The sequence below is a fragment of the Cyclopterus lumpus genome, chromosome 4 (assembly GCF_009769545.1).
Source record: "Cyclopterus lumpus isolate fCycLum1 chromosome 4, fCycLum1.pri, whole genome shotgun sequence".
Lineage (NCBI taxonomy): Eukaryota > Metazoa > Chordata > Actinopteri > Perciformes > Cyclopteridae > Cyclopterus > Cyclopterus lumpus.
This window is the reverse complement of record NC_046969.1, coordinates 21,693,095-21,714,555: the sequence shown is the minus strand read 5'-3', so window position 1 is coordinate 21,714,555 and position 21,461 is coordinate 21,693,095. Positions and strand designations below refer to the sequence as shown.

The 21,461-nt window shown below is 44.9% G+C and overlaps 2 protein-coding genes across 2 annotated transcripts; one reads left to right on the top strand and one right to left on the bottom strand.

Moving 5' to 3' along the window:
- Window positions 1-1,116: 1,116 nt before the first annotated feature.
- Window positions 1,117-9,154, bottom strand: npl (N-acetylneuraminate pyruvate lyase (dihydrodipicolinate synthase)). Its single transcript, XM_034530272.1, has 13 exons — window positions 9,049-9,154; window positions 8,184-8,359; window positions 7,737-7,822; window positions 7,438-7,511; window positions 4,321-4,408; window positions 4,126-4,183; window positions 3,240-3,315; window positions 2,987-3,079; window positions 2,670-2,815; window positions 2,542-2,588; window positions 2,370-2,454; window positions 2,220-2,259; window positions 1,117-2,092 (listed from the first exon to the last, which is right to left on the bottom strand). Exons 3-13 carry the CDS (start codon window positions 7,805-7,807, stop codon window positions 1,947-1,949), a joined length of 924 nt encoding a protein of 307 aa, XP_034386163.1. The 5' UTR covers window positions 7,808-7,822; window positions 8,184-8,359; window positions 9,049-9,154; the 3' UTR covers window positions 1,117-1,946.
- On the top strand, window positions 9,091-21,422 carry edem3 (ER degradation enhancer, mannosidase alpha-like 3). The gene is made up of 20 exons (XM_034530271.1): window positions 9,091-10,327; window positions 10,429-10,474; window positions 10,943-11,043; window positions 11,267-11,306; window positions 11,773-11,885; window positions 12,287-12,440; window positions 13,004-13,138; window positions 13,589-13,694; window positions 14,189-14,286; window positions 14,460-14,585; window positions 14,672-14,755; window positions 14,913-14,996; window positions 15,320-15,444; window positions 15,921-16,092; window positions 16,190-16,335; window positions 16,422-16,566; window positions 16,786-16,977; window positions 17,129-17,294; window positions 17,693-17,878; window positions 20,055-21,422. Exons 1-20 carry the CDS (start codon window positions 10,239-10,241, stop codon window positions 20,459-20,461), a joined length of 2,715 nt encoding a protein of 904 aa, XP_034386162.1. The 5' UTR covers window positions 9,091-10,238; the 3' UTR covers window positions 20,462-21,422.
- Window positions 21,423-21,461: the final 39 nt, after the last annotated feature.

Sequence of the window (21,461 nt, the reverse complement as noted above, 5' to 3'; positions counted from 1 at the left end):
TGCAGCGCCTTCGCCTGTTGCTACTCATGAACATACTCTTAACACTGGCATCCAGTTTAAAGCTTCAATGTTTTGGCTATGCATTTCTTTCTCAGTAACACACAAGTTTAACAGTTGCATATCAGATGATTGTTGGTTCTGCTCCAACAGCCCAGTGTCCGCATGGGGATCATCAACGCGGCATCCAGTATCATCTCTCCTCTCCCGTGTGCTCCATCTGGTAACATGGCACCAAGTTCTTCACCTCATACGAGCACAGCAGGGAGTCATAATGAAGCAACTGAAAGTCAACCCAAGATCAACTTGGTGCCTTTAGTAAAACCAAAGTGTGATGCGCTTTTAATAATGCTCAGCTTAGCCGCCTCCACTAGCAGAGGCTAAATACCGACTAGGACCGCGGTGACAAAGTGACAATAAAGGTCCCTGCAATGGCCTTTGCGTGACCCCGCGGCCTCACTGTAGAAGCCAACACGGTCGTCACAGAAGATGGTTCACAACGGGACAGGCAGCACCGGGGCGAGCGTCATAATGTGCACCTGTTCTGAATCCAGATGTTCTATTCGAGAAGACGCTCGCGATGAAACATGGCGAGCGGCAGTTGAGTCACCAATAAGCAAATCACATTGGAGGCGAGACGGTTACACACAGCTGCAGGTGATGTAACGGCTGGTTGTGTCTGTCTCAGTGGGTGGCACAGCTTCTCACACGAGGCCAGGTAGGTTTGTGTGGGGCTTTTCTTTTCTCACATCGGGTTACACAACGTTTGTGTAAATTCACTGCCTCTTTGTGTATTTAATGCAACCACGTGGTTTAAAAACAGCCAAAGGGTGTAATTAGAGGTTCATTTGAAAGAACCGCAGTGCTATTCAGGTCTGGAGAGGAGTTATCTAGAATGAATGGTTATTCAAACGACAGTTTTATCCAGGTTTAAAGTTAACTACTGGTGTGTGGGGCGGGAGGTTAACCATCCACTGAGGTTTGTTGACAATAAACAGAATTTTATTGTAATCTGTAAACAGGATATTACTATTTCGCCAGAGGAAAATAGTTTCTTGAGAATTTCTTGAAAAGTTGCTCAAAATCTTAAGCAACCAAATGTAACTAGCAAAATCCACAACAGATTCACAATTTATTATTATATCAGCAGATTGAAAAAAAATCAAAAAAAAATCAAACAACTCAAAGAAATGTTAGCGAATACAGAGCGAGAGAGCAGGATAAACAATTTAAAACCAATCAGAGACAGTGTATCATTTTTAGCTGACTAGACACATTTACTGGCATCTCGTGGGCACAAAGCAGCGCTTGTTCGTGCACGAAATAATCTGGCCTTGTGATATTCTCAGGAACAGAACAAAAAAAAGACATTAATAAATCTGTCCCAACGCATTAATGAGTGATTCATTGTTACAAACCAAAGCAGGGATAATTAATTAAACAGTATATTTCCCTTTAATACGTCATTCAAAAAAGTATATAATTAATGACAGTATGAATTCTAACTCAAAACAGAGGCTAAATCTGTGTTTTATATTGTTTTCCCTTTTCTAGAGTGCTAATTCTTTCGTGAAACCGCGTTCATATCAAGTAGAAAAATAATAATTTTTATTTCACAAACCTGAAACACGAAAACAATGAAAGTAGTAAAGCGTTGACATTTTTTGGAGGTAGTTCAACGTGAAGATTTTTAAGTTCTACGAATGTCACGTGACACTTCCCCATTTTCCTACATGTAGCAAAAACAAAAAAAAAGCGCCACATTTCCCTGGTTTAGTTTAATGCATACAATTAAGAAATCATAAAACACTGAGATTAAAATATTTGTTCTACATTACAGAAGGACAGACTCGTGAAAAACATCTCATTTAACAGTCGGGTTTGATTTCAAGGCGTGCTTTTGCTGCGCCGAGTTAATGAGGGATTCAAACAACCCAGTTGGAAACGCATTAAGAGTCGGTAAAAACGTGGTGATATTTCTTCACGATGAGCAGAGCGTGAGCAAACGGACACGGAGTCACGGGGAGTCGAGGGGGCCCGAGGCTCAGGCCGGACAACTCGTTCATCAGCTGCTTGTTCACGCCCACATCGAAGCCTGTCGAGAACAATAAGGCCGTTTTTTTTTTTTTTTTTTTAAAGAAAGGAGAAGGAAGACTTCTATGAGCATTCATTTATCTAAAAATATGACTGGAAAAAAACATCATGACACAAGCGTCGCTCACCAAGTTTCATGGCGTAACTGAGGAGCTCTTGCATCTTGAACTGCTCATGGGAAATTAGACCAACAGAAAAAGGAGGTCAGCAAACTAAATGAATGCAAGAAAAAGAAAAATATCAATATGAAGTCGGAAACAACAGCAAGATGGACGTACCTGTATCTTCCTGGCTTGGACAACATGGCCTTCCTTAAATGCCGATATGAGCTTGTTGAAATGACATCCCGCATAGTTATAAGTGCTGCGGGCAGATAAATGAAACGCATGTAAATAACTGAAGCAGAGAGTACGAGAGGAGATGAAGCACTACGCAGGAACACACACGGACCTTCCCACTGCTCCATCGGCCCCCATAGCCAGGGCTGCAAGCAGTTGCTATGGAAAGAAAGAAAGTGGAGGTCAGAGTCGTACAACGAGATAAGCAGCTGACGAAGAGGGCAAAGATGGAGAATTGACCTCGTCCATGCCGTAGAGGAAGGACCAGTGAGGCGGACTGTCGCTGACGCACTGGCCAAAGTCCATCAGGTCAATCCCACTGAACTTCACACCTCTGAAGGAGGGAATGAGCTCTTCAACACCCTCCAACACATCTCTCACTGGCACTGAAGAAAAGAAAAAGGAAAAGAAAAGCTCCCCTCACATTCAGTATACCACCAGTTATAGACGGCCACACATGCATCATGCTGCTACCATGGTTGGGGACGCACAGTCTCTCCATTTCTAAAACGCAATTGCAAAAAAAAAAATAATCTAAAATCACCATTGGCACTTACCATTAACACCGGTGACAGCTGGAATATGATAATAATAGAAAGGCAGATTTGGAGCAGCCGAAGCCACTTCCTGGAGGAACGACCTCAGCGCGTCTGAAGAGGAACGACGAGGAAAGAAATGCAACGAGAGCAATGTTGACGTCGTGAATGAAACGTGAACGCGGGTGTTAAGCCGCACACATGTTCAAGTGTGTGAACATGCATTTGAACATGTGGAAATTAATCTTTTTTACTCATTAAAACCAGCGCATACCTGCAGTCCTAGGCTTGAAGAAGAACGGGGCCATGACTGCAATGGCGTCAGCCCCGATCTGCGCTGCATGTCCCGCCTGGAGGTGACATGAGGACGGGCAACAAAAACTGAGGCAATGTCTAGCCCCTGCTATCGTTGATATATTACATTTGTAGTTTGATTACACAGTATACCATCACTGTAGTATTTTGATCTGTGGTTTAGTTTCCAACCAAAAATTATATAAAGCAGCTCAGGGTCATGGAAGAATTCTGAATTCGGCAACTGGTTTAAAAATAGTTTGCTTTCTGGCAGACGAGATCGATACTCTCATAACTGCCTGTTAAATATCAGGCTTCAGATAACAAAAAATCTGCCAACCAGCATCTGTAACGCTAACCAAAGAACATGTTACATCTTGTTTGTTCAATCCGTTAAAAAGTGTAAAGATGATGGACTATTTCTTTTAGTTTTTTTTTATTATGTTAACCAGCAACTTCCTAGAGTTTCCACTGGTTGCCCGGCAACCACTCGGATCCAAGAAACAGTCAGACATAACACCCCCCCACCACCGTAAAATATCAAACTATTCCTTTAATGTAGCTGTAGCATGCAATCAGACAGCTACATCCAAACTCACCCGAGGGCCACATCCTATATGTTTAAGACCAAAAGCTTCTGTTCGACCCCAACGTGTCTCATCATTCAACAATCATACAGGGGAAATGCAATGGAGCCGGAAGACAAATTAGGTTACATTTCCACGGTAACGTAGGACTCATTTAAACTTTTCCCTAAAATAAGCCAGATTCAGTGCAGCAACGCACCATCTGGTCCCTTTGTGTGCCATGCGTTTTGTTTAATGTTCACGTCACTAAAGGAGACATAAAAAAAGGAGGCAACTCACCAGTTCTTTGGCGTCTTTAAGGCTCATGCAGCCGACGTGCACAATCACCTGATCTAATCTGTCGAGACACACACACACACACACACACACACACACACACACACACACGAAACTTCACAAACTGGAGATTTCTTGTTGCTTTACACTCCACAAACAGACAAATCCCCAGATAGAGGCCCTGTGTGGTACACTTACTTGCCCCTAGCTTTCTGACACCAGTCCTCGGCCAGGATCTTCCTCTCTGCAACAGTGAGAGACATGCTCTCCCCGGTGGTCCCGTTCACTGAAAGCAAGTATAGTCTTGTCTTAATCAGATATTATTTTCCACGTTACAAAAGCACATCTTGAAGGAAAAGTAACAGTAAAGAGAAATAAGCTGGCCTGGATCAAAGCAATAGAATACCTCAGTGCGTCGCACTAAAAGGAAACAAAACAAAAGCAAAAGGCATCTAATTGCACCGTGGATAGACATAAAAAGATCATCTGACACACATTGCCAAAGTGAGCATTAACTGGCACCACCAGATCCGTGGTGCAAAAAAAATTAAAGAAAAGTGGACGAGACCTCTGATGGGCCCTGTTCATAAAGGGATCCACCACCAGGACAAAACCTTGATGGATGGGAGCCAGAGCCTTCAGTTATCAAGCTCCTCTTTTATAGAACCAGCTTCGACTTTCAGTCCGGGAGGCAGACACAGTCACCTCATTTAAGAGTAGACTTAAGACTTTCCTCTTTAATAGTGCTTATAGTTAGGGCTGAATCAGGTTTGCCCTGGTCGAGCCCCTAGATATGCTGCTATAGGCTGCTGGGGGATGTTTTAGGATACACTGAGCATCTCTCTCTCTCTCTCATGGATTTACATCTCTCCATTGCACCTTATTAACTCTGCTTCCTCCCCGGAGTCGTCGTGACTTCACTGGTGAGCCGACCTCCTGCCTTGGCCCCTGCTGATGCGCACCCTCTCCTCTCTACCTCCTTCTGTTTCATGGATTGTGGAGGTCCATTCATATATTGTCATATTCATGTAATGTGTTTATGTAACTTTGTAAATGCTGTTCATTTTGTACACATGACATCTATTGCATCTGTCCATCTGGGGAGAGGGATTCTCCTCTGTTGCTCTCCTGAAGGTTTCTTCCCTTTTTTCCCTGTGAAAGGTTATTTTTGGGGAGTTTTTCCTGATTCGATGTGAGGTCCTGGGACAGGGATGTCGTAAGTGTACAGATTGTAAAGCCCTCTGAGGCAAATTTGTAATTTGTGATATTGGGCTATACAAAATAAACTGAATTGAATTCAGGGGGCAGGGCCCCAGAGGCAGGAGGCCGGCCCACAAGGCAGGAGGCATCGCAAAGGAGGCCGGACCAATGAGGCCAGGCCTTTGCGGCAGGAGGCACAGAGAAGGAGGCAGGGCCATTGGGAAGGAGGCCAGGTCCAGGCCAGGGGCTGGATGCAGGAAGCAGGGTAAAGGGATCAGGACCCAGGACCAGCTTCAGACACAGCCAGGTCCAATGGACCCTATGAGGCGAGATGGCACAAAGGCTCTGGGGAAGAAGTAGAGTAAGTAATGTGCAATGAAGAGACGTAAAGGAGCGAGGAGTTCAGTGTATCCTAAAACGTTCCCCCAGCAGCCAATAAAGCAGCATATCTCAAGGGCTGGACCAGGGCCCAGCTCTCTAGTGGGGCAATATGGTACTACAAGCTCCTTGAGATATGATGGTGCATCACCAATCAAGGCTTTGAAGGTGAGGAGAAGAATTTTAAATGTGATTCTTGATTTTACAGGGAGCCAGTGCAGAGCAGCTAACACAGGAGTCATGTGATCTCTTTTCTTAGTTTTTGTGAGAACACGAGCTGCAGCATTCTGGATGAACTGGAGGAACTTAAGAGACTTATTAGAGCAGCCTAATAATGTGTCATTTCAATCATCTAGTCTAGAAGTAACACACGTGTGAACCAGTTTTTCTGCATCGCGTTGAGACAGTTTGCGCCTCATTATTTTAATGTTACGTAGATGAAAAAAATACAGACCTGGTTTCACGTGGGAGTTAAAGAACCAGATAATTGATCTCTGAGGTGTTCTGGGCCTCAGAGATCTACTATTTAGGAGTCCACATTTAATTCTCCGGATGTGTTGCACTGCTGAAATAGTTAGTGGTTATGAGGTTATTTTGTATGACTCCTCTTCTGGTTACTTTTGATTAAATGAATTGAAGTGGCCGTGGGACAGACACGGTCTCTATAGAATTATGGGTGTGTAACTGCTCGAATGGAAGTGCAGAGAAGGGTGTAAGACTACAATTACGATAATTCATTGGGTTTGAGGAAAGTGTGAAATTAAACATTAATTAGAGAAACAACTGACACACAGGAAACACTGGTCAGCTTTGATCAAAGCAGAGCAAAGGGCAGATTTGATCTTCAACTAACTTCTCTCTCTCTCTCTGTGTTTCTGTTCCAAGGACAGTGCTTATTGTGGAAAAAGATTGAGCACAAAACAAAACAGGATTTGTTTTGTTGTGTGAACCGGAGGGCAACACAGTGACTACATTAAAAGTGTAAATGTCAAGGTCTCATGTAAGTTTTGTCCTTTCTCCTCTGTTTCTTTTTTTGTTTAGGTTATTCCTCCAACTTGTTTTGTCAGGCCTCAAGGATACACTGCGTTTGTACATGTAAACAACTCAACAAGGCCCCTTTAATTCAAATTATTAATATTTATTATTATTGTGCTGTGATGTAATCGGTATCATTGCTTTTAAAATGATATAACTCTAATAAAGTATTAGGTAGTTGAATTAATGTAAGAACAATTGCAAAAAGAAAAGAAAATGCTCTTAAGGAAATGAGTCTGAAGCTGGTGATGAAATAATTACATAAATCCCACCCTATGAAGCAATACGTTTTGATGACAGCGCTGTTCTCTGGAATTTAACATGTGACATAAAAATAAAAAAATAACGGTTGGTTCCATTATATTCGCAGAAGGTAGAATTGCCTTTTTAACGTTGCATAGCCTCCAGCCTGCAGAATAGTTATTCTTAGTTTTTGAAAGATTTGTGTCTAAATGTAGAGTTGCTGTCAAAGTGCATGTTAACCCCAAACTAACAACTAACGGACTATGGTTTGGTTCAGTGCTACCTGATAACATTCCAATCCCTTTTGACCAGAAATGAGCGTCAACATTGTGAACGGAGGACAAACCTATTGGCATGTTTACAAAACAACCAGATAAGGCATGCAATGTTGGGGTTGATTCATATTGGAAAACAGAAAATGGCATATCAAAAAAAGGAAGAATCCACCTTTAAACATACCAAATATGCCATGAACGCCTTGCTTCTCTATCAAGTAGTCAATGTAAGGTCCAATCTCTGCAAGGTTGACTTCACTGTTTTGGGAAAATGTGGGAAATGTCAACCGTTACTTTTTTTTCTGCAGATAAACACCAAACATGCAACAGCGCCGCAAATCTACAGGAAGGGTGCCACAGTTTTCAAATACGTCCACATCCTCATTCATCACTTTTAACTTCCACCACTTTCTCACCAAGATAACACATCACTCCGTGGAACAATAAGCAGAAGAGTTGAAGTGGTCCCTGAAGGCTACTTACCCTTGTGGGGTGAATGGAGTAAACGTGGCTGCAACTAGGCCCGTCAGCTTTTTTTCAGCAGAAGGAGCCATGGCTGTTTTTGCTTTCTGACAATGCAAACAAAAAACAGACATGTCAATAAGTAGGTAGAAACAAAAACAAACAAATAAAGCAGAGTTAGGTACTACAAAATAATGATTAGGTACTAGAGGAAATGGATATATCGTTACAGAAGAATGCATACTCAAACTCAAACTCCGTTACAAAGAAGAGCTGTTCGCCCAGTGTTAACGTTTAACGTCACACTTGTTTACATTTACATTAATACAGCAACAATGTTGCTGCAACATGCAACCACAGGAAAAACGGTGTGTTAGCAAGACATGCTGTATATTAGGCTCACATGGATCTATTCATGAAGAGTACATTTAAATATGTGTACAACCGGTTAACTGTCAGGCTGCTTACCTGTAACGTTGGGTGTTCTCCTTCTGCGCGGCGTGGACATCAATTGTCGTTTTGAGGATGCCTTCGGCGATGCAGTCTTAGGGTTGGTACTTGTCACATGTAGCTATCACGTGACGCCACAAAGCTCGATGGGAAATGTAGTCCACAAATTACCTCCGAACTCTTTTCCTTGACCTCTGCGGTTAACGTCACGGGGTCAATGGAAGACGGGAAGGAGAATTAACGAGGAAAAGACACGACGGCAGGCGGATGTTAGTGACGTCCGGCTGCAGCGTTGAGACTACAATGTTCAGGAGGTGGACGAAGAGCGTTAAGAGACTTCCGGGTCATTTCACTCAGTTAGGAACCTTCCTAACCAAAAATGACTTTTCGACCGCAGCAGTTGGGATTCATACAAATAAACTGTGTACGCTTTGTCAAATAAGTTACTAATGGGGTTTGCATTTAATAAGTGCGTGAATTTAACGTAAATCATTACCTTGATTGGAACCAATTATTCCCTAAGCGTTATTTTTGTATTAAAGATGTAATTGCGCTATCACAGGCCTACAAATGTAAGTCTGCGAGATCGGAACTTGCGGATATTTTTTTCGGAGCTTTCGTCAGTAATAAAAGGCAACACACATAAGTACAGTCTGTACAGTATTGTGGAGTTTATTATTTCCACAATCTTGACTTTCAGGTAACTACGACTACTTGTTTAATCCATTCAAACGTTATTAAACTGCTGGCTAACCGTATGATAAGGTTACACACGCGTAATAATGTGGTTATACAGATGTCTAGAGTTATGACTGCATATCACAACGAAGGAAAGGAGACATGCCTCTGCGTCCTTCGAGATAACACAGTCTGGCAAGCTTACCTCAGGGCTAACAATATCCTTGTACCAGGAAGCGGATGTTGTTGACGTTTTCGTCGCAACGGCATCCGGTTTTTTTTTTTACAGGAGAGGATAGCTTGGCGAAACAGCTGTTTACGGCCAAATTGACCACTTTATAACCTCAAGCGCGGAGAAGATCACTTGGTCGGGTCCGCCGCTCAACAATGGACGCTGTTTTTCCCCGATTTTCTTGTATAATTGGTCCGTCGGTTCGGTGTCGCCAGCTCGGCTAATTAGCACAGCTGGCTAACTGGGTGAATAAACCCCGATGAGTGGTCTGTTGCTCGTCTTGAGTGGCTGTCGAGATAAATGTCAAGAGGAGGAACATTATTAACTCCCATGTTAAAAAGGTCTACAGCTGACACGTCAGAGGGATAACGGACGGTGGTGTTAACAGTTTCCCAGAGCTGTTGGTTTGACTTGTTGGTTCATTTGGCTGCACGTTGTGTAGAGTAAGTGACCAAGTTGTGGATTTTAACCAGAGATAAGATTCGGATTGTTAATCTGCGTGTCTTGTTTCGGTTTACGGTGAGTCTGAACTAGTTATAATAATGTGTCGTGATTGAACCGTAAAAAGGCGTTTCTTTTGATCGCTGACTGCGCGAAGATCACGTCTAGAAAAAAACAAAAAAACGTTTTATTTGTAATTTGACTTGATCGCAAGATACAACGTTATCGTGTTTTGCATGTCAACGTGTCACACCTGCGTACAGTAAGCAATGTCCGGGTCACAGTTTAGGCAAATAAACAGGTGTGTGACTCACTAGTGTCACTAGTGGGTCCATCTCTATCAAGCTCCACCTCGATTTATCTTTAACTTTGAAGCGACAACATTCCTGGAAAACTATTTGATTGCAGCTTTGCGCACACATGAAGGCGCACAGTCGGTCCTGGACTTGTAGTCTTGTTTTTGCTGAGAAACAGATGGCGTGTGAGTGGCAACTACCGAGCATGGTGACATGACGCTTTCTGTACGTATTCATGAATAAGTGGGCAAAAACAAGTGCTTTAACATGATCTCAGAGGTATGACATTAATGGGTTGGTGTAGGTTGTTGTTAGTTTGAGCTATATGGTTAGGGCTAGGTATTGGTAATGACTAGGTATTTGCTGTGGGACTGACCAAAACTGTAGTTTTATACATATATTGCTGCAAATTTGCCCACCGCCACAATGCCGGCAGTACTGTTCTTACTGATGCTGCTCGGGGCACGATGCAGCCTCGGACAGGCCATGTCACGTGAGGAGAAGCACAGGTTGAGGTGAGTTGTCAAAAAACACACAGCTTCCTCAGAGCGAGAATCCCTCTAAATACACGATCCACACGCTGACTTTTGTATGTTTCCTCCCCCCTTCAACAAAGGAACCAAGTGGTTGAGATGTTTGACCATGCATATCAGAATTATATGGTAAGTTATTGTAACTGGATCCCTGCACAACAGTAGGACTGCCTAGCGTTTGTCTTTTTGCTGCATCTTTATTGCAACTGGCTTTATTGTAACTTCTTTAATGTTGGATATAAGTGCATTTTAGAGGACTTTGGTCTAATCAGACTGAGCTTGGCCCCCAGAGGGAAATAAAAGTGTGTGTGTGTGTGTGTGTGTGTGTGTGTGTGTGTGTGTGTGTGTGTGTGTGTGTGTGTGTGTGTGTGTGTGTGTGTGTGTGTGTGTGTGTGTGTGTGTGTGTGTGTGTGTGTGTGTGTGTGTGTGTGTGTGTGTGTGTGTGTGTGTGTGTGTGTGTGTGTGTGTGTGTGTGTGTGTGTGTGTGTGTGTGTGTGTGTGTGTGTGTGTGTGTGTGTGTGTGTGTGTGTGTGTGTGTGTGTGTGTGTGTGTGTGTGTGTGTGTGTGTGTGTGTGTGTGTGTGTGCGTGTGCCCTAGGACCATGCATACCCAGCAGATGAGCTGATGCCACTAACATGCAGAGGAAGAGTCCGTGGGCTTGAACCCAGCCGAGGGGACGTAGACGACGCGCTGGGAAAGTGAGTAACACGCTGACATTTTGTCCCTTGAGACCAATTGGAGACACAATGACGTTGGTCCACACACACACATCACCACGCCTATGTAAACCCTTGCCAGGAGGAAAAGGTGGAGACAAAGTGTACACATTGCTGAATAACCATTGTGTTGAATTATGCTTGCATGACATATAATTACAGTAATTATTATGCTTAATATTTTTTTTTTCTCTCTCTCTGGCAGGTTCTCTTTGACTCTGATAGACACACTGGATACTCTGGTGGTAGGTATTGGTTTGGTTGTATACCAGTCATATTGTGTGTTATTGTGAGGCTGTGTTTACTATAATTATTATTCTATTATAGCCACTGCTGCTGTTTTATTATTAGTCATAATTGTTTCATTATTAGTCTGCTATTATTGGTACTATGTTGTAATTATATAATGTTAATTCTGTAAGGTTTTTCTATGCTATACAGATAGTAAAGCCCTCCGAGACAAATTTTTATTTTGGGCTATACAAATATATTTAATTGAGTTGACTAGATATGAATAGGACAGCACAATGTGGAGGTTATACTGTACTGCTAGAAAGAATTGCTACTGAAATGTCAACGTCTTCAATTAAATATTTACGAGGTCGGTCCATCTGAAGAATGTCCCGAGTCTCTCAGTCCACCTTTTATGATATGAAATGACCCATAATTAAGCCAGATCTTTTATAGTCATGTATTATTTCTCATTGGCAGCTTTTGAACAAGACAACAGAGTTTGAGGCTGCAGTGAGGAGAGTGCTGTCAGATGTGAGGCTGGACAACGACATCGTGGTGTCGGTCTTCGAAACCAACATACGAGTCCTTGGGTGAGATCGGATTAGACAATCAACACATATTAACGGTTAATAAATACCACACTAAGTGTACCCTGTGATTCAAAGCAAGTGGAACACCTGTCCAAAAACACTAGTGATAAGAACTCACTGGACGCTGCAGTGCTTGATTTTAAGTGTGTGTGTGTGTGTGTGTGTGTGTGTGTGTGTGTGTGTGTGTGTGTGTGTGTGTGTGTGTGTGTGTGTGTGTGTGTGTGTGTGTGTGTGTGTGTGTGTGTGTGTGTGTGTGTGTGTGTGTGTGTGTGTGTGTGTGTGTGTGTGTGTGTGTGTGTGTGTGTGTGTGTGTGTGTGTGTGTGTGTGTGTGTGTGTGTGTGTGTGTGTGTGTGTGTGTGTGTGTGTGTGTGTGTGTGTGTGTGTGTGTGTGTGTGTTCAGAGGTCTGTTGGGAGGGCACTCCATGGCAGTGATGCTGAAGGATAAAGGTGAACACATGCAGTGGTACCAGGATGAGCTCCTGCATATGGCCAAAGACCTGGGCCTCCGACTGCTGCCAGCCTTCAACACCAGTAGTGGCCTTCCTTATCCCAGGGTGAGACAACGCACACAGGCAGAGATACCGACATTCTGCTCCTCCACACCCGGCACAAACCGCCATGCACTGTAGTCTTTGTAAGAGGGGGGGGGGGGGCTTAAAACTCTCCCAGGGAGGCTTAAAAAAAAAAAAAAGCTCTTCATACTGAACAGCAGATCAATTAGGTTTGGCTGAGAGTATTTTTTCACGAAGACTATCTGGACTGGGATTTGAAAAGAATATTAACTCCTCGAGCTGCGATTTTGGGGGGGGATGTAAAAACTTTAAAGTTTTAATAATCACCGTCAAACATATTTGATCATGTACTACAACAAAATGAATATGTTTTGAACTCATTCACACACTTCCAGGGTTGCAGTATGTCACATTGACATTTGTAACCTCTTGGATCATAACTACATATTTCCATTTCCCGCTCCGCTGCTCGCAGCTGTCACAGCTTTTGAAAGCACATATTTCCATCTGACTAGTTTTCAAAACAACTGTGACTCTAAAAACAGATTGTGGAAAAACAAAAAAATGTCTCCTTTTTTTTTTTCCTGTTCTTTTCTACCTGACAGGTGAACCTGAGGTTTGGTGTCAGGGGTCCTGAGACGAGAACAGGCACAGAAACAGACACCTGCACTGCGTGTGCGGGAACCATGATCCTGGAGTTTGCTGCCTTAAGTCGCTTCACTGGAGATCCTGTGTTTGAGGTATCCGATGATAAGATCCTCCCTTGCCTACATTAACATGTTGTGTTTTATGATTTAGTGAAACCTTTTTTTTTTGTAGGCAAATGTAAAAAAAAAAAAAGATCAACAATCAGTTAGAAGTCAAAAGTGTAAACAGATGTATGCTGTTGTCCCATAAAGTATTATAAATGATGACGCAATATATATTTTAACCATCCAACAGCAACAAAATGTTTTTAAAGGAATAATTCCTCTTTTGACACAAATATTTCGGAGTTTGATATTTTACCCTGTGTGACGATATCAGAGTCTTTCTTTGCACTGGTTCACTGGCAGCAGCAAACTGCTGATCAAGCACACAGTCTATCACTATAACCTCCCTCACACTTGACAGCTTCTGCAGGTTGATTATATTTTTTTCTACATTTTTCCAAAACAATTTCAAATCAATAATGCACCTTTTCTGTACAGATTCATGCCCGGAGAGCTCTGGACTTTCTGTGGGAGAAGAGACAGAGAAACAGCAATCTGGTGGGAACCACCATCAACATCCACTCTGGAGAGTGGGTCCGCAGGGGTGAGAGACGGGACGGGGGTGTGTGTGTGGGGGGGGGGCACAGCGAGGGGTTACGACATGACAGAGGGTGGATGGAAGTGTTGAGAGAAGAGGGAAGGAGACGGTGACAGATACGGAGGGATGAGGAGACAAGGACATGGGAAAGTGGGCGACTGTGGGTCAGTGGTTAGCAGGTCTGTCTTTGAATCAGGGGGTTGGTGGTTCAATCCCCGCCCTAGTCGATGTGTCCTTGAGCAAGACACTTAACCCTGCATTGTTCCCTGTAGCTGTGTCTACGGTGTATGAATGTAACATGATTGTAAGTCGCTTTGGATAAAAGCGTCAGCTAAATGACATGTAATGTAGTGAAAATGAAGTATACAGGTGCAATCTTTCTGTCTGGGTGAGGAGAGGATTTGGTGTCATGGCGGGTTGATGGGTAACCATGGGACATCATCGGATTTTTGTTTGTTTCTTGTCTCATAAAAGTGTGTTGATTGATTGTGTCACCCCAGACAGCGGAGTAGGAGCGGGAATTGACTCGTACTATGAATACCTGCTAAAGGCTTACATCCTCTTGGGAGATGACCTGTTTCTGGAGCGGTTCAATATTGTGAGGACACACACACACACACTTGAACATAGTCATTTTGATGCCTCTCTGTCTGCTTAATAGTGTTTTCTCACTGTGGTGTCTTTAACAAAGCACCATTATCCGTTTATGTTTGTGCACTTCAGGATTCTGTTTAATATTATCCTCCTTCCACTGTGCACTGTCCCGTTTAGCACTATGCATCGATAATGAAGTACATAAGCCAGCCTCCACTGCTGCTGGACGTCCACATCCACAAGCCCCTGCTTCCCGCGCGCACCTGGATGGACTCCCTGCTGGCCTTCTTCCCTGGACTGCAGGTCAGATTGTAGCGCGTGAATTGAAGGTTTCACTCGTCCTGTAATGCCTCGTGCTTGTCACAGTAACGCTGTCCGTACTGTCCCAGGTGTTGAAGGGAGATATCCGTCCTGCCATCGAGACTCACGAGATGTTGTATCAAGTGACAAAGAAACACAACTTCCTCCCAGAGGTAATCTGTCTCTCTGTGTGTCCAACTTTTAAATACCCTGTGTGGATTTAACTGATTTTAACTTTGACGCGGCCGCAGTTTAGCTTTGTCTCTTTGTTCTAATTGCAAAGCGCTGGATGGTGCGCTGACCCCTTCGTCCTTCTCCGTCTCTCCCCAGGCCTTCACTACTGATTTCAGGGTACACTGGGCCCAACATCCCCTGAGGCCAGAGTTTGCAGAGAGCACCTATTTCCTTTACAAGGTAATTCATCAAGGCCGCTTGACATAATGCAGACGCTCCCTTTCTACTGCCACAGTACAGAGGTGAATGCTTATTTTCATGCAGCAGATTTTGTTACGTTAAGTTTGACCACACAATCTCCATTTCTGCAGTTATTAGGCAGCCTCCGCTACTCTGCCTTTGGGTTTCTGGTGTCTTGTGGGAAATGTATACAGGACAATAATACGATAAATCACTTCGGAGTGGGTGTTGCATCTTTGTGTCTCGTCTGATGCCATTGGAGCCTATGTCCTATGTCCTATGTCCTATGTCCCCATCACGCTCCTCTCCTCTGGTCCTCCCAGGCCACAGGAGACCCGTATTACCTGGAGGCCGGTCGCACCATCCTGGACAACCTCAACCGCTTTGCTCGTGTTCCCTGTGGCTTCGCTGCAATGAAGGACGTACGCACCGGGAGCCACGAGGACAGGTGAGGATATGAAGAACAACAATTATAAGCGTTATTATTTCATTAAACATAAAGACACACTCTTTGGAAGGATCACTCATTGTAGGTTATTTTAAGAGTTGTCAAAAAAGCTGTGTACTAAAGAAGCATGACGGGTTAAAATAATGTTTGATCAAGAATATATAAAAAGACATTTCTGACTTTGGCGGTGACATTTTTTTTTACTTAATTTTTTAAGCAAAGAAAAAAAACTTTTGCCATCAGAATAATTTAAGTGATGCCATAAACGCATACAAATGAGCTTGATACATTGATTAAGAAAAGTCTAATATTAATGCAGACTGTAAAACATGAATGTACCACATATCCGGTATATACATATACAGTGTCCACAATAAGCTGATAATCCTGGCTCTACTTTGTAACGCCCTTCCTGATCATCTGATAAATAAACAAGCCATGCGCCGCATAATCTTCCACATGTTCTCTCCTGCCAGAATGGACTCGTTCTTCCTTGCTGAGATGTTCAAATACCTCTTCCTGCTGTTCGCGGATGCGGAGGACTTGCCGTTTGACGTGGAGGACTACGTCTTCACAACCGAGGCCCACCTGCTGCCCCTGTCCCTCTCCACGGCCCCTCACGCTTCATTCTTTACCTCAAACAGAACGGTAATCAACAGCGTTGCGATTGAAATCCGACATTGAGAGCATGTAAACATTCCAGTTCCTACTAACAGAACACTGTGACGCACTCCTGATAATTCAGTTCAATGAGGAGCTGGACGACTCCAACTTCGATTGGACCTGCCCTAACACCCGCCTCCTGTTTCCTGACCCCGCCTTCCCCCGTAACCTGAGAGAACCGATCCGTAGCGCTGTGGACAAGAGCTGCCCTCGCCCCCCTCCTTACCGGTATGTGTACACGGTCATGTGCCTGCACTCATCCGTTTCTCCGAAAACGCCGCTTCCCTGTTTTTTTAACCTCTTCCTCCTCGCAGGGAGCCCGGTATGGGTCGTCCTCCACTGAGGGCTCAGGACTTCATGGCAAACAACGTCGAACATCTGGAGCTGCTGAGGAGAATGGGAGTCAGTCTCATCCACCTGAAAGATGGCAGAGTGCAGCTGGTCCAGCATGCCACACAGGTTAACTAAATAATGAAGTTTGTTCATCGAATGTGACTCCTTAGCTGTTTTGCTCTAATTCCTCTGGGATGGGAATGATGCAGCACTGTTACCTTTTCAATATATAATATGCTACTGGTGCCATTTATCTAATGGAGGACATGTCCCATGAATCACGGTGTTCTTTCCATCCTGATGTGTCTTTTTAAACCCCTCTCGCTCTCCTCCTCTCCCACCCAGGCGGTGAGTGCGGTAGCAGCAGAGGACGGCGTGCGTTTCATGCAGGAGATGATGGAGCTGTCCAGCCAGCAGCAGAAGGAGCAGCTGCCTCCCAGAGCCATTCAGATCGTCTCACATCCATTCCTTGGCAGGGTTGTGCTGACCGCCGGCCCGGCACAGTTTGGCATAGACCTGTCCAAAAGTTCCACAGGGGTGAGTGGGTTTCAAACGGACACTTAACTCCTGAGAGCCTCTCCCTTTCCTCTGGTAGTTTTTAATAGGGCACTTCTTTTCGGAGAATATTTCCCTAATTCAAATGGAAGATAAGACGAGTGCGTGGTTGTTTTTTTGCGTCTGCGTGCAGGTACGAGGCTTCGTGACGGTGGCTGAACCCTACAGCGGCTGCACCGAGATCACCAATGCCGAGTACGTCCAGGGCCACATCGCTCTGCTTCAGAGGGGTCAGTGCATGTTTGCGGAGAAGGCCCGACACATCCAGAAGGCTGGCGCCATCGGAGGCATCGTCATCGGTGAGCGCGAAGCAGCTGACCGCACGAGACGGAAGACTAGATTAGAGCTCTATAAATGGATTACCTTGAAGACAGATGGTCGAGTAGGGTGCTGCACATTACATGATAATAACTTAATAATACAGCAGAACTCAAGTAAGCTTAATAACGGTGAGCTGTACCTGATATAGGACCTTTCTAAACGGTTGTGAATTCCCTGTGCAACCCATAAAAAGTTTTTATTACAACCTCCATATCATATTTTCATCTAATAGTTTAAATTAGATCGTTAGAAAATGTCAGGAACTTTTTCCCTCGTTAAAGGACTTCAATGATTCCATTTCTCACCGAAGTTGTTGCCGGTTAACTTTCTCCGATCTCTCAGTCGTATCCTTTCCGCTCTGTTCGTCTCCTTCCAGACGACAACGAGGGCAGCAGCAGCGACACGGCTCCCCTGTTCCAGATGGCGGGAGACGGCCGCAGCACGGACGACATCACCATGCCGCTCCTCTTCCTCTTCCACAAGGAGGGCAACATCCTGTTGGAGGCGCTGAAGGAGTACAGGGAGGCGGAGGTGCTGCTGAGCGACAAAGCCAGGGACCGAGGTGTGACATTGCTTCCTCACACGCCTCCCTCACTGTTAGAACCCGTCTCTTTGTTCCACGCGTCGCTCTTCAGGAGATTGATCACATCGGTGCGCTTATCGCTCGCCACTGACAGCCTCATTATGTGCCTGGCTTCATGAAATAAAGATGAGGGTGCAGGGATTCGGGGCTTTATTTGAAGTCTCGCAGATCGTGACTCATTCCCGAGCCACCCACCAGCTGTGGTTATAACGGTGGATGGTGGAGTTTTTACACACTTATCAATATTGCATCATTTTTCTTTTCCTCATTTGCCAAATCCCTCTGTGCCCCGTGGTGAACTGTAACAGTGCCTCTCCTCTCTTTCTTGGTTTCTCTTTTTTCATAACCAGCCAACATATTCAAAGGTAAACCTCTTCCGGGCAGCCTATCTGAGGGCAGTGAGTATTCTTTTCCTTCTTTTCCTCATCTGGTATCCTCACTCTGCATCCTTCCTTCTCGCCTTTTTATCTGTGTTCTCCCTCCTTTTTGTGGTCACGCGTTCATCTCTCCATCCCTTTCCTCTGACTCTGCCCTCCAACCACAGGATTCTGTTTGTGTTTGATACAGAAAGCTTAGTGCGGTCACAGTATTGTCATTTCTGATTTCCCCTTCAGAGCCGAGGACACGGCAGCTCTTTGTGTCTCTTTTGTCACTGGCGCAAACTAACAGTTAGACATGGCAAGGCTAGACAGCGCGGCGGGTTATAACCCAGACATGGGTTTTTACATGGGTTCTGGAAAAAGGAGGCAGGAGGCAGGCCCATTGGGCAGGAGGCACCGCAAAAAAGGCTGGGCCAATGAGACAGGAGGCCAGACCAGGGCCAAGGATTCAGAGGGCAGGGCCCAGGAGCCAAGACTGGCTCCAGACACAGCCTGGTCTAATGGACCCTGTGAGGCAAGAAGGCACAAAGACTCCGGGTGAAGAAGTAGAGTTAGTAATGTGCAATGGAGAGAAGTAATTTCATCCGTAAGGAGAGAGAGATAAAAGGAGAGAGAGATAAAAGGAGATAGGTGCTCAGTGTATCCTAAAACATCTCCCAGCAGCCTATAAGCCTATAGCAGCATATCTAGGGGCTCGGCCAGGACAAACCTGATTCAGCCCTAACTATAAGCACTATTAAAGAGGAAATTCTTAAGTCTACTCTTAAATGAGGTGATTGTCTGCCTCCCGGACTGAAAGTGGAAGCTGGTTCCATAAAAGAGGAGCTTGATAACTGAAGGCTCTTGCTCCCATCCTACTTTTTAGGACTCTAGAAACCACAAGTAGCCCCACATTTAGTGAGCGCAGCTCTCTAGTGGGGCAATATGGTACTACAAGCTCCTTAAGATATGATGGTGCATCACCAATCAAGGCTTTGTAGGTGAGGAGAAGAATTTTAAATGTGATTCTTGATTTTACAGGGAGCCAGTGCAGAGCAGCTAATACAGGAGTCATGTGATCTCTTTTCTTAGTTTTTGTGAGAACACGAGCTGCAGCATTCTGGATGAACTGGAGCGAGTGGTTAGCAGGTCCGTCTTTCAATCAGGGGGTTGGCGGGTTCAATCCCCGCCCTAGTCGATGTGTCCTTGAGCAAGACACTTAATTGTTCCCTGTAGCTGTGCGTATGAATGTAACATGGTTGTAAGTCACTTTGGATAAAGCTAAATGACATGTAATGTCTAGTCTAGAAGTAACACGTGTGAACCAGTTTTTCTGCATCACTTTTGAGACAGGTTGTGCCTGATCTGCCAGATTTTTTAAATGTTATGTAGGTGGCTATCTGTACTCTAATTATAAAGCCATTACCTGTTGTCCTTCCAGTATTCCCTCGTCTGTATAATAACAAGCACAGACTCGCATGTACCGTCTGCGCTTCAACAAGCGGCTCCATTTTTAGAAACGGATACGCTCCGAACAAGATCTTTTCAAAAGTCACAGTTTAACTTGTTGGCAGATTTCTTTTCACAGTTGGCTCTGTTTGGTTGTGCAGCTATGCGGGAAAGGCTTTGTCCTCTGGGAAACATGACTCACCATCAGCATCATGCTGTTATAGTTGACAACCTCACAATGAAAACGGTTCTATTTTTGACTGAGAATGGCTACCAGGGGGCATGTTGTATAGATTACCGACTGCGGAGGAGTGTATGTGTCTCTCACACTCCTCTTCTCTTTTCAGGTGTGGATGTGCAAGAAGCGGAGGAGGACTGCTTAACTGAGGCAACAACTCCCACCTCATTTGAGCCTATTGGCCAATCGCAAATGAGCACGTTGGAGCTCGACGAACTGACTCCTGAGCAGGTCACGCCACCGCGGGAGGAAGTCAGTCCCGTTGAGCAAGACACAAGTCCTGCAGAAGAGGTCAGACCACCGGAGGAGGAAGCAAGTCCCGCAGAGGACGCGAGACCCCCGGAAGAGGAAGCCACCGCGGCCGATTTGACTCGGCCCGAAGAGGAGAGAGACTCTGAGGACAGAGAGGAGCCCGAGGGCGACACGGACTCGAGCAGCCAGTCGGTGGACGAACTGCTGGCTGATTGGCGGGAAGACTTGGAGGCGTTCCAGCAGATGGAGAAGGATGAGCTCTGACAGCCGTCGGGCGCCTCGAGCCTGCGCGACTGCGGTTTGATCCCGCTGTGGGGAGCAAACATCGAGGGGACGCATCTTCACACGTCCCCCAGTGTCGATCTGGTGAGCTCAAAGGGAGCTGAGGAAGAGGTCTCGCATGACTGCCTGTTGATGGTATCACGTGCCCAGGCAGCCCACGTCCTGTATCTCTGGACCACCGGGTCGTCCTCTCTGGCCCGGTAGTTTTAGGGTCGAGAGACAACCAGGGTGCTTACCTCACTTTCTCATGCAGTTTCTGTTTCATAAACAAAACCTTTTTAATGAATGACACGGACCATGCAGACGGAGGTCCGTGTCATGCATTAAGTGCGCCGCTGTGTGTAAACGGCGTCTCGCTTTCCACTCCAGATTACTTCTCACACTGGTGCCCCTCTCTTACGCGTCTCTGACTCAAATGAACGCCGGTCCAACAACTAATAATTAATCCATCGACCAATTAATTTTATTTGTAAATGTGATGATTGTGTGTGTGTGTGTGTGTGTGATGATGCATTTACTATCTTCGTGGTCTTGGGCCTTTATCGTACGTACGTATTGATGTGAGTTCAAGACTCGATTCATGGTGGTGGGGGGATCGGTGACGTTGAATAAGCCGCAGGATGTGTTTATGGCTTGGCGGTAGACAGACTCTGTGAAGGATATATGAAGTCATCTGTCAATGTAAATATGTATTTGTCGAAATATACTGACTGAAACAATATAGTGCCGCTTGGCTCAGGTTCCCCCACAGACTACAACCTCTGGACCACATCGGGTGGAGCAGACACCCCCCTTCAGCTGCGTGGTGGGACCAATCACACACCTGTAAGGCGCCACAGGAGGGCGCTATGAGATCTGTCTGATTTGGAAGGAGCCAAAAATAAGCCAATAAGTTAACATGATGAAATTAAATTTTTAAAAAAATGAAGAGAGAAATTGGGAAGACTGGCTTGATTATTTGAGTTTGTGCTATTTTTAACAA

Bases quoted from the DNA above. Each gene is read 5' to 3' on its own strand.
- npl (XM_034530272.1), bottom strand. From the start codon at position 7,807: ATGGCTCCTTCTGCTGAAAAAAAGCTGACGGGCCTAGTTGCAGCCACG. The intron at 3,316-4,125 runs GTGAGTTGCCTC...TGTCACCTCCAG, and splicing joins TTAAAGACGCCAAAGAACTG to GCGGGACATGCAGCGCAGAT. The intron at 2,816-2,986 runs GTAAGTGCCAAT...TCTTTTCTTCAG, and splicing joins AGCTGTCACCGGTGTTAATG to TGCCAGTGAGAGATGTGTTG.
- edem3 (XM_034530271.1), top strand. From the start codon at position 10,239: ATGCCGGCAGTACTGTTCTTACTGATGCTGCTCGGGGCACGATGCAGC. The intron at 11,307-11,772 runs GTAGGTATTGGT...TCTCATTGGCAG, and splicing joins ACACACTGGATACTCTGGTG to CTTTTGAACAAGACAACAGA. The intron at 14,586-14,671 runs GTCAGATTGTAG...GTACTGTCCCAG, and splicing joins CCTTCTTCCCTGGACTGCAG to GTGTTGAAGGGAGATATCCG.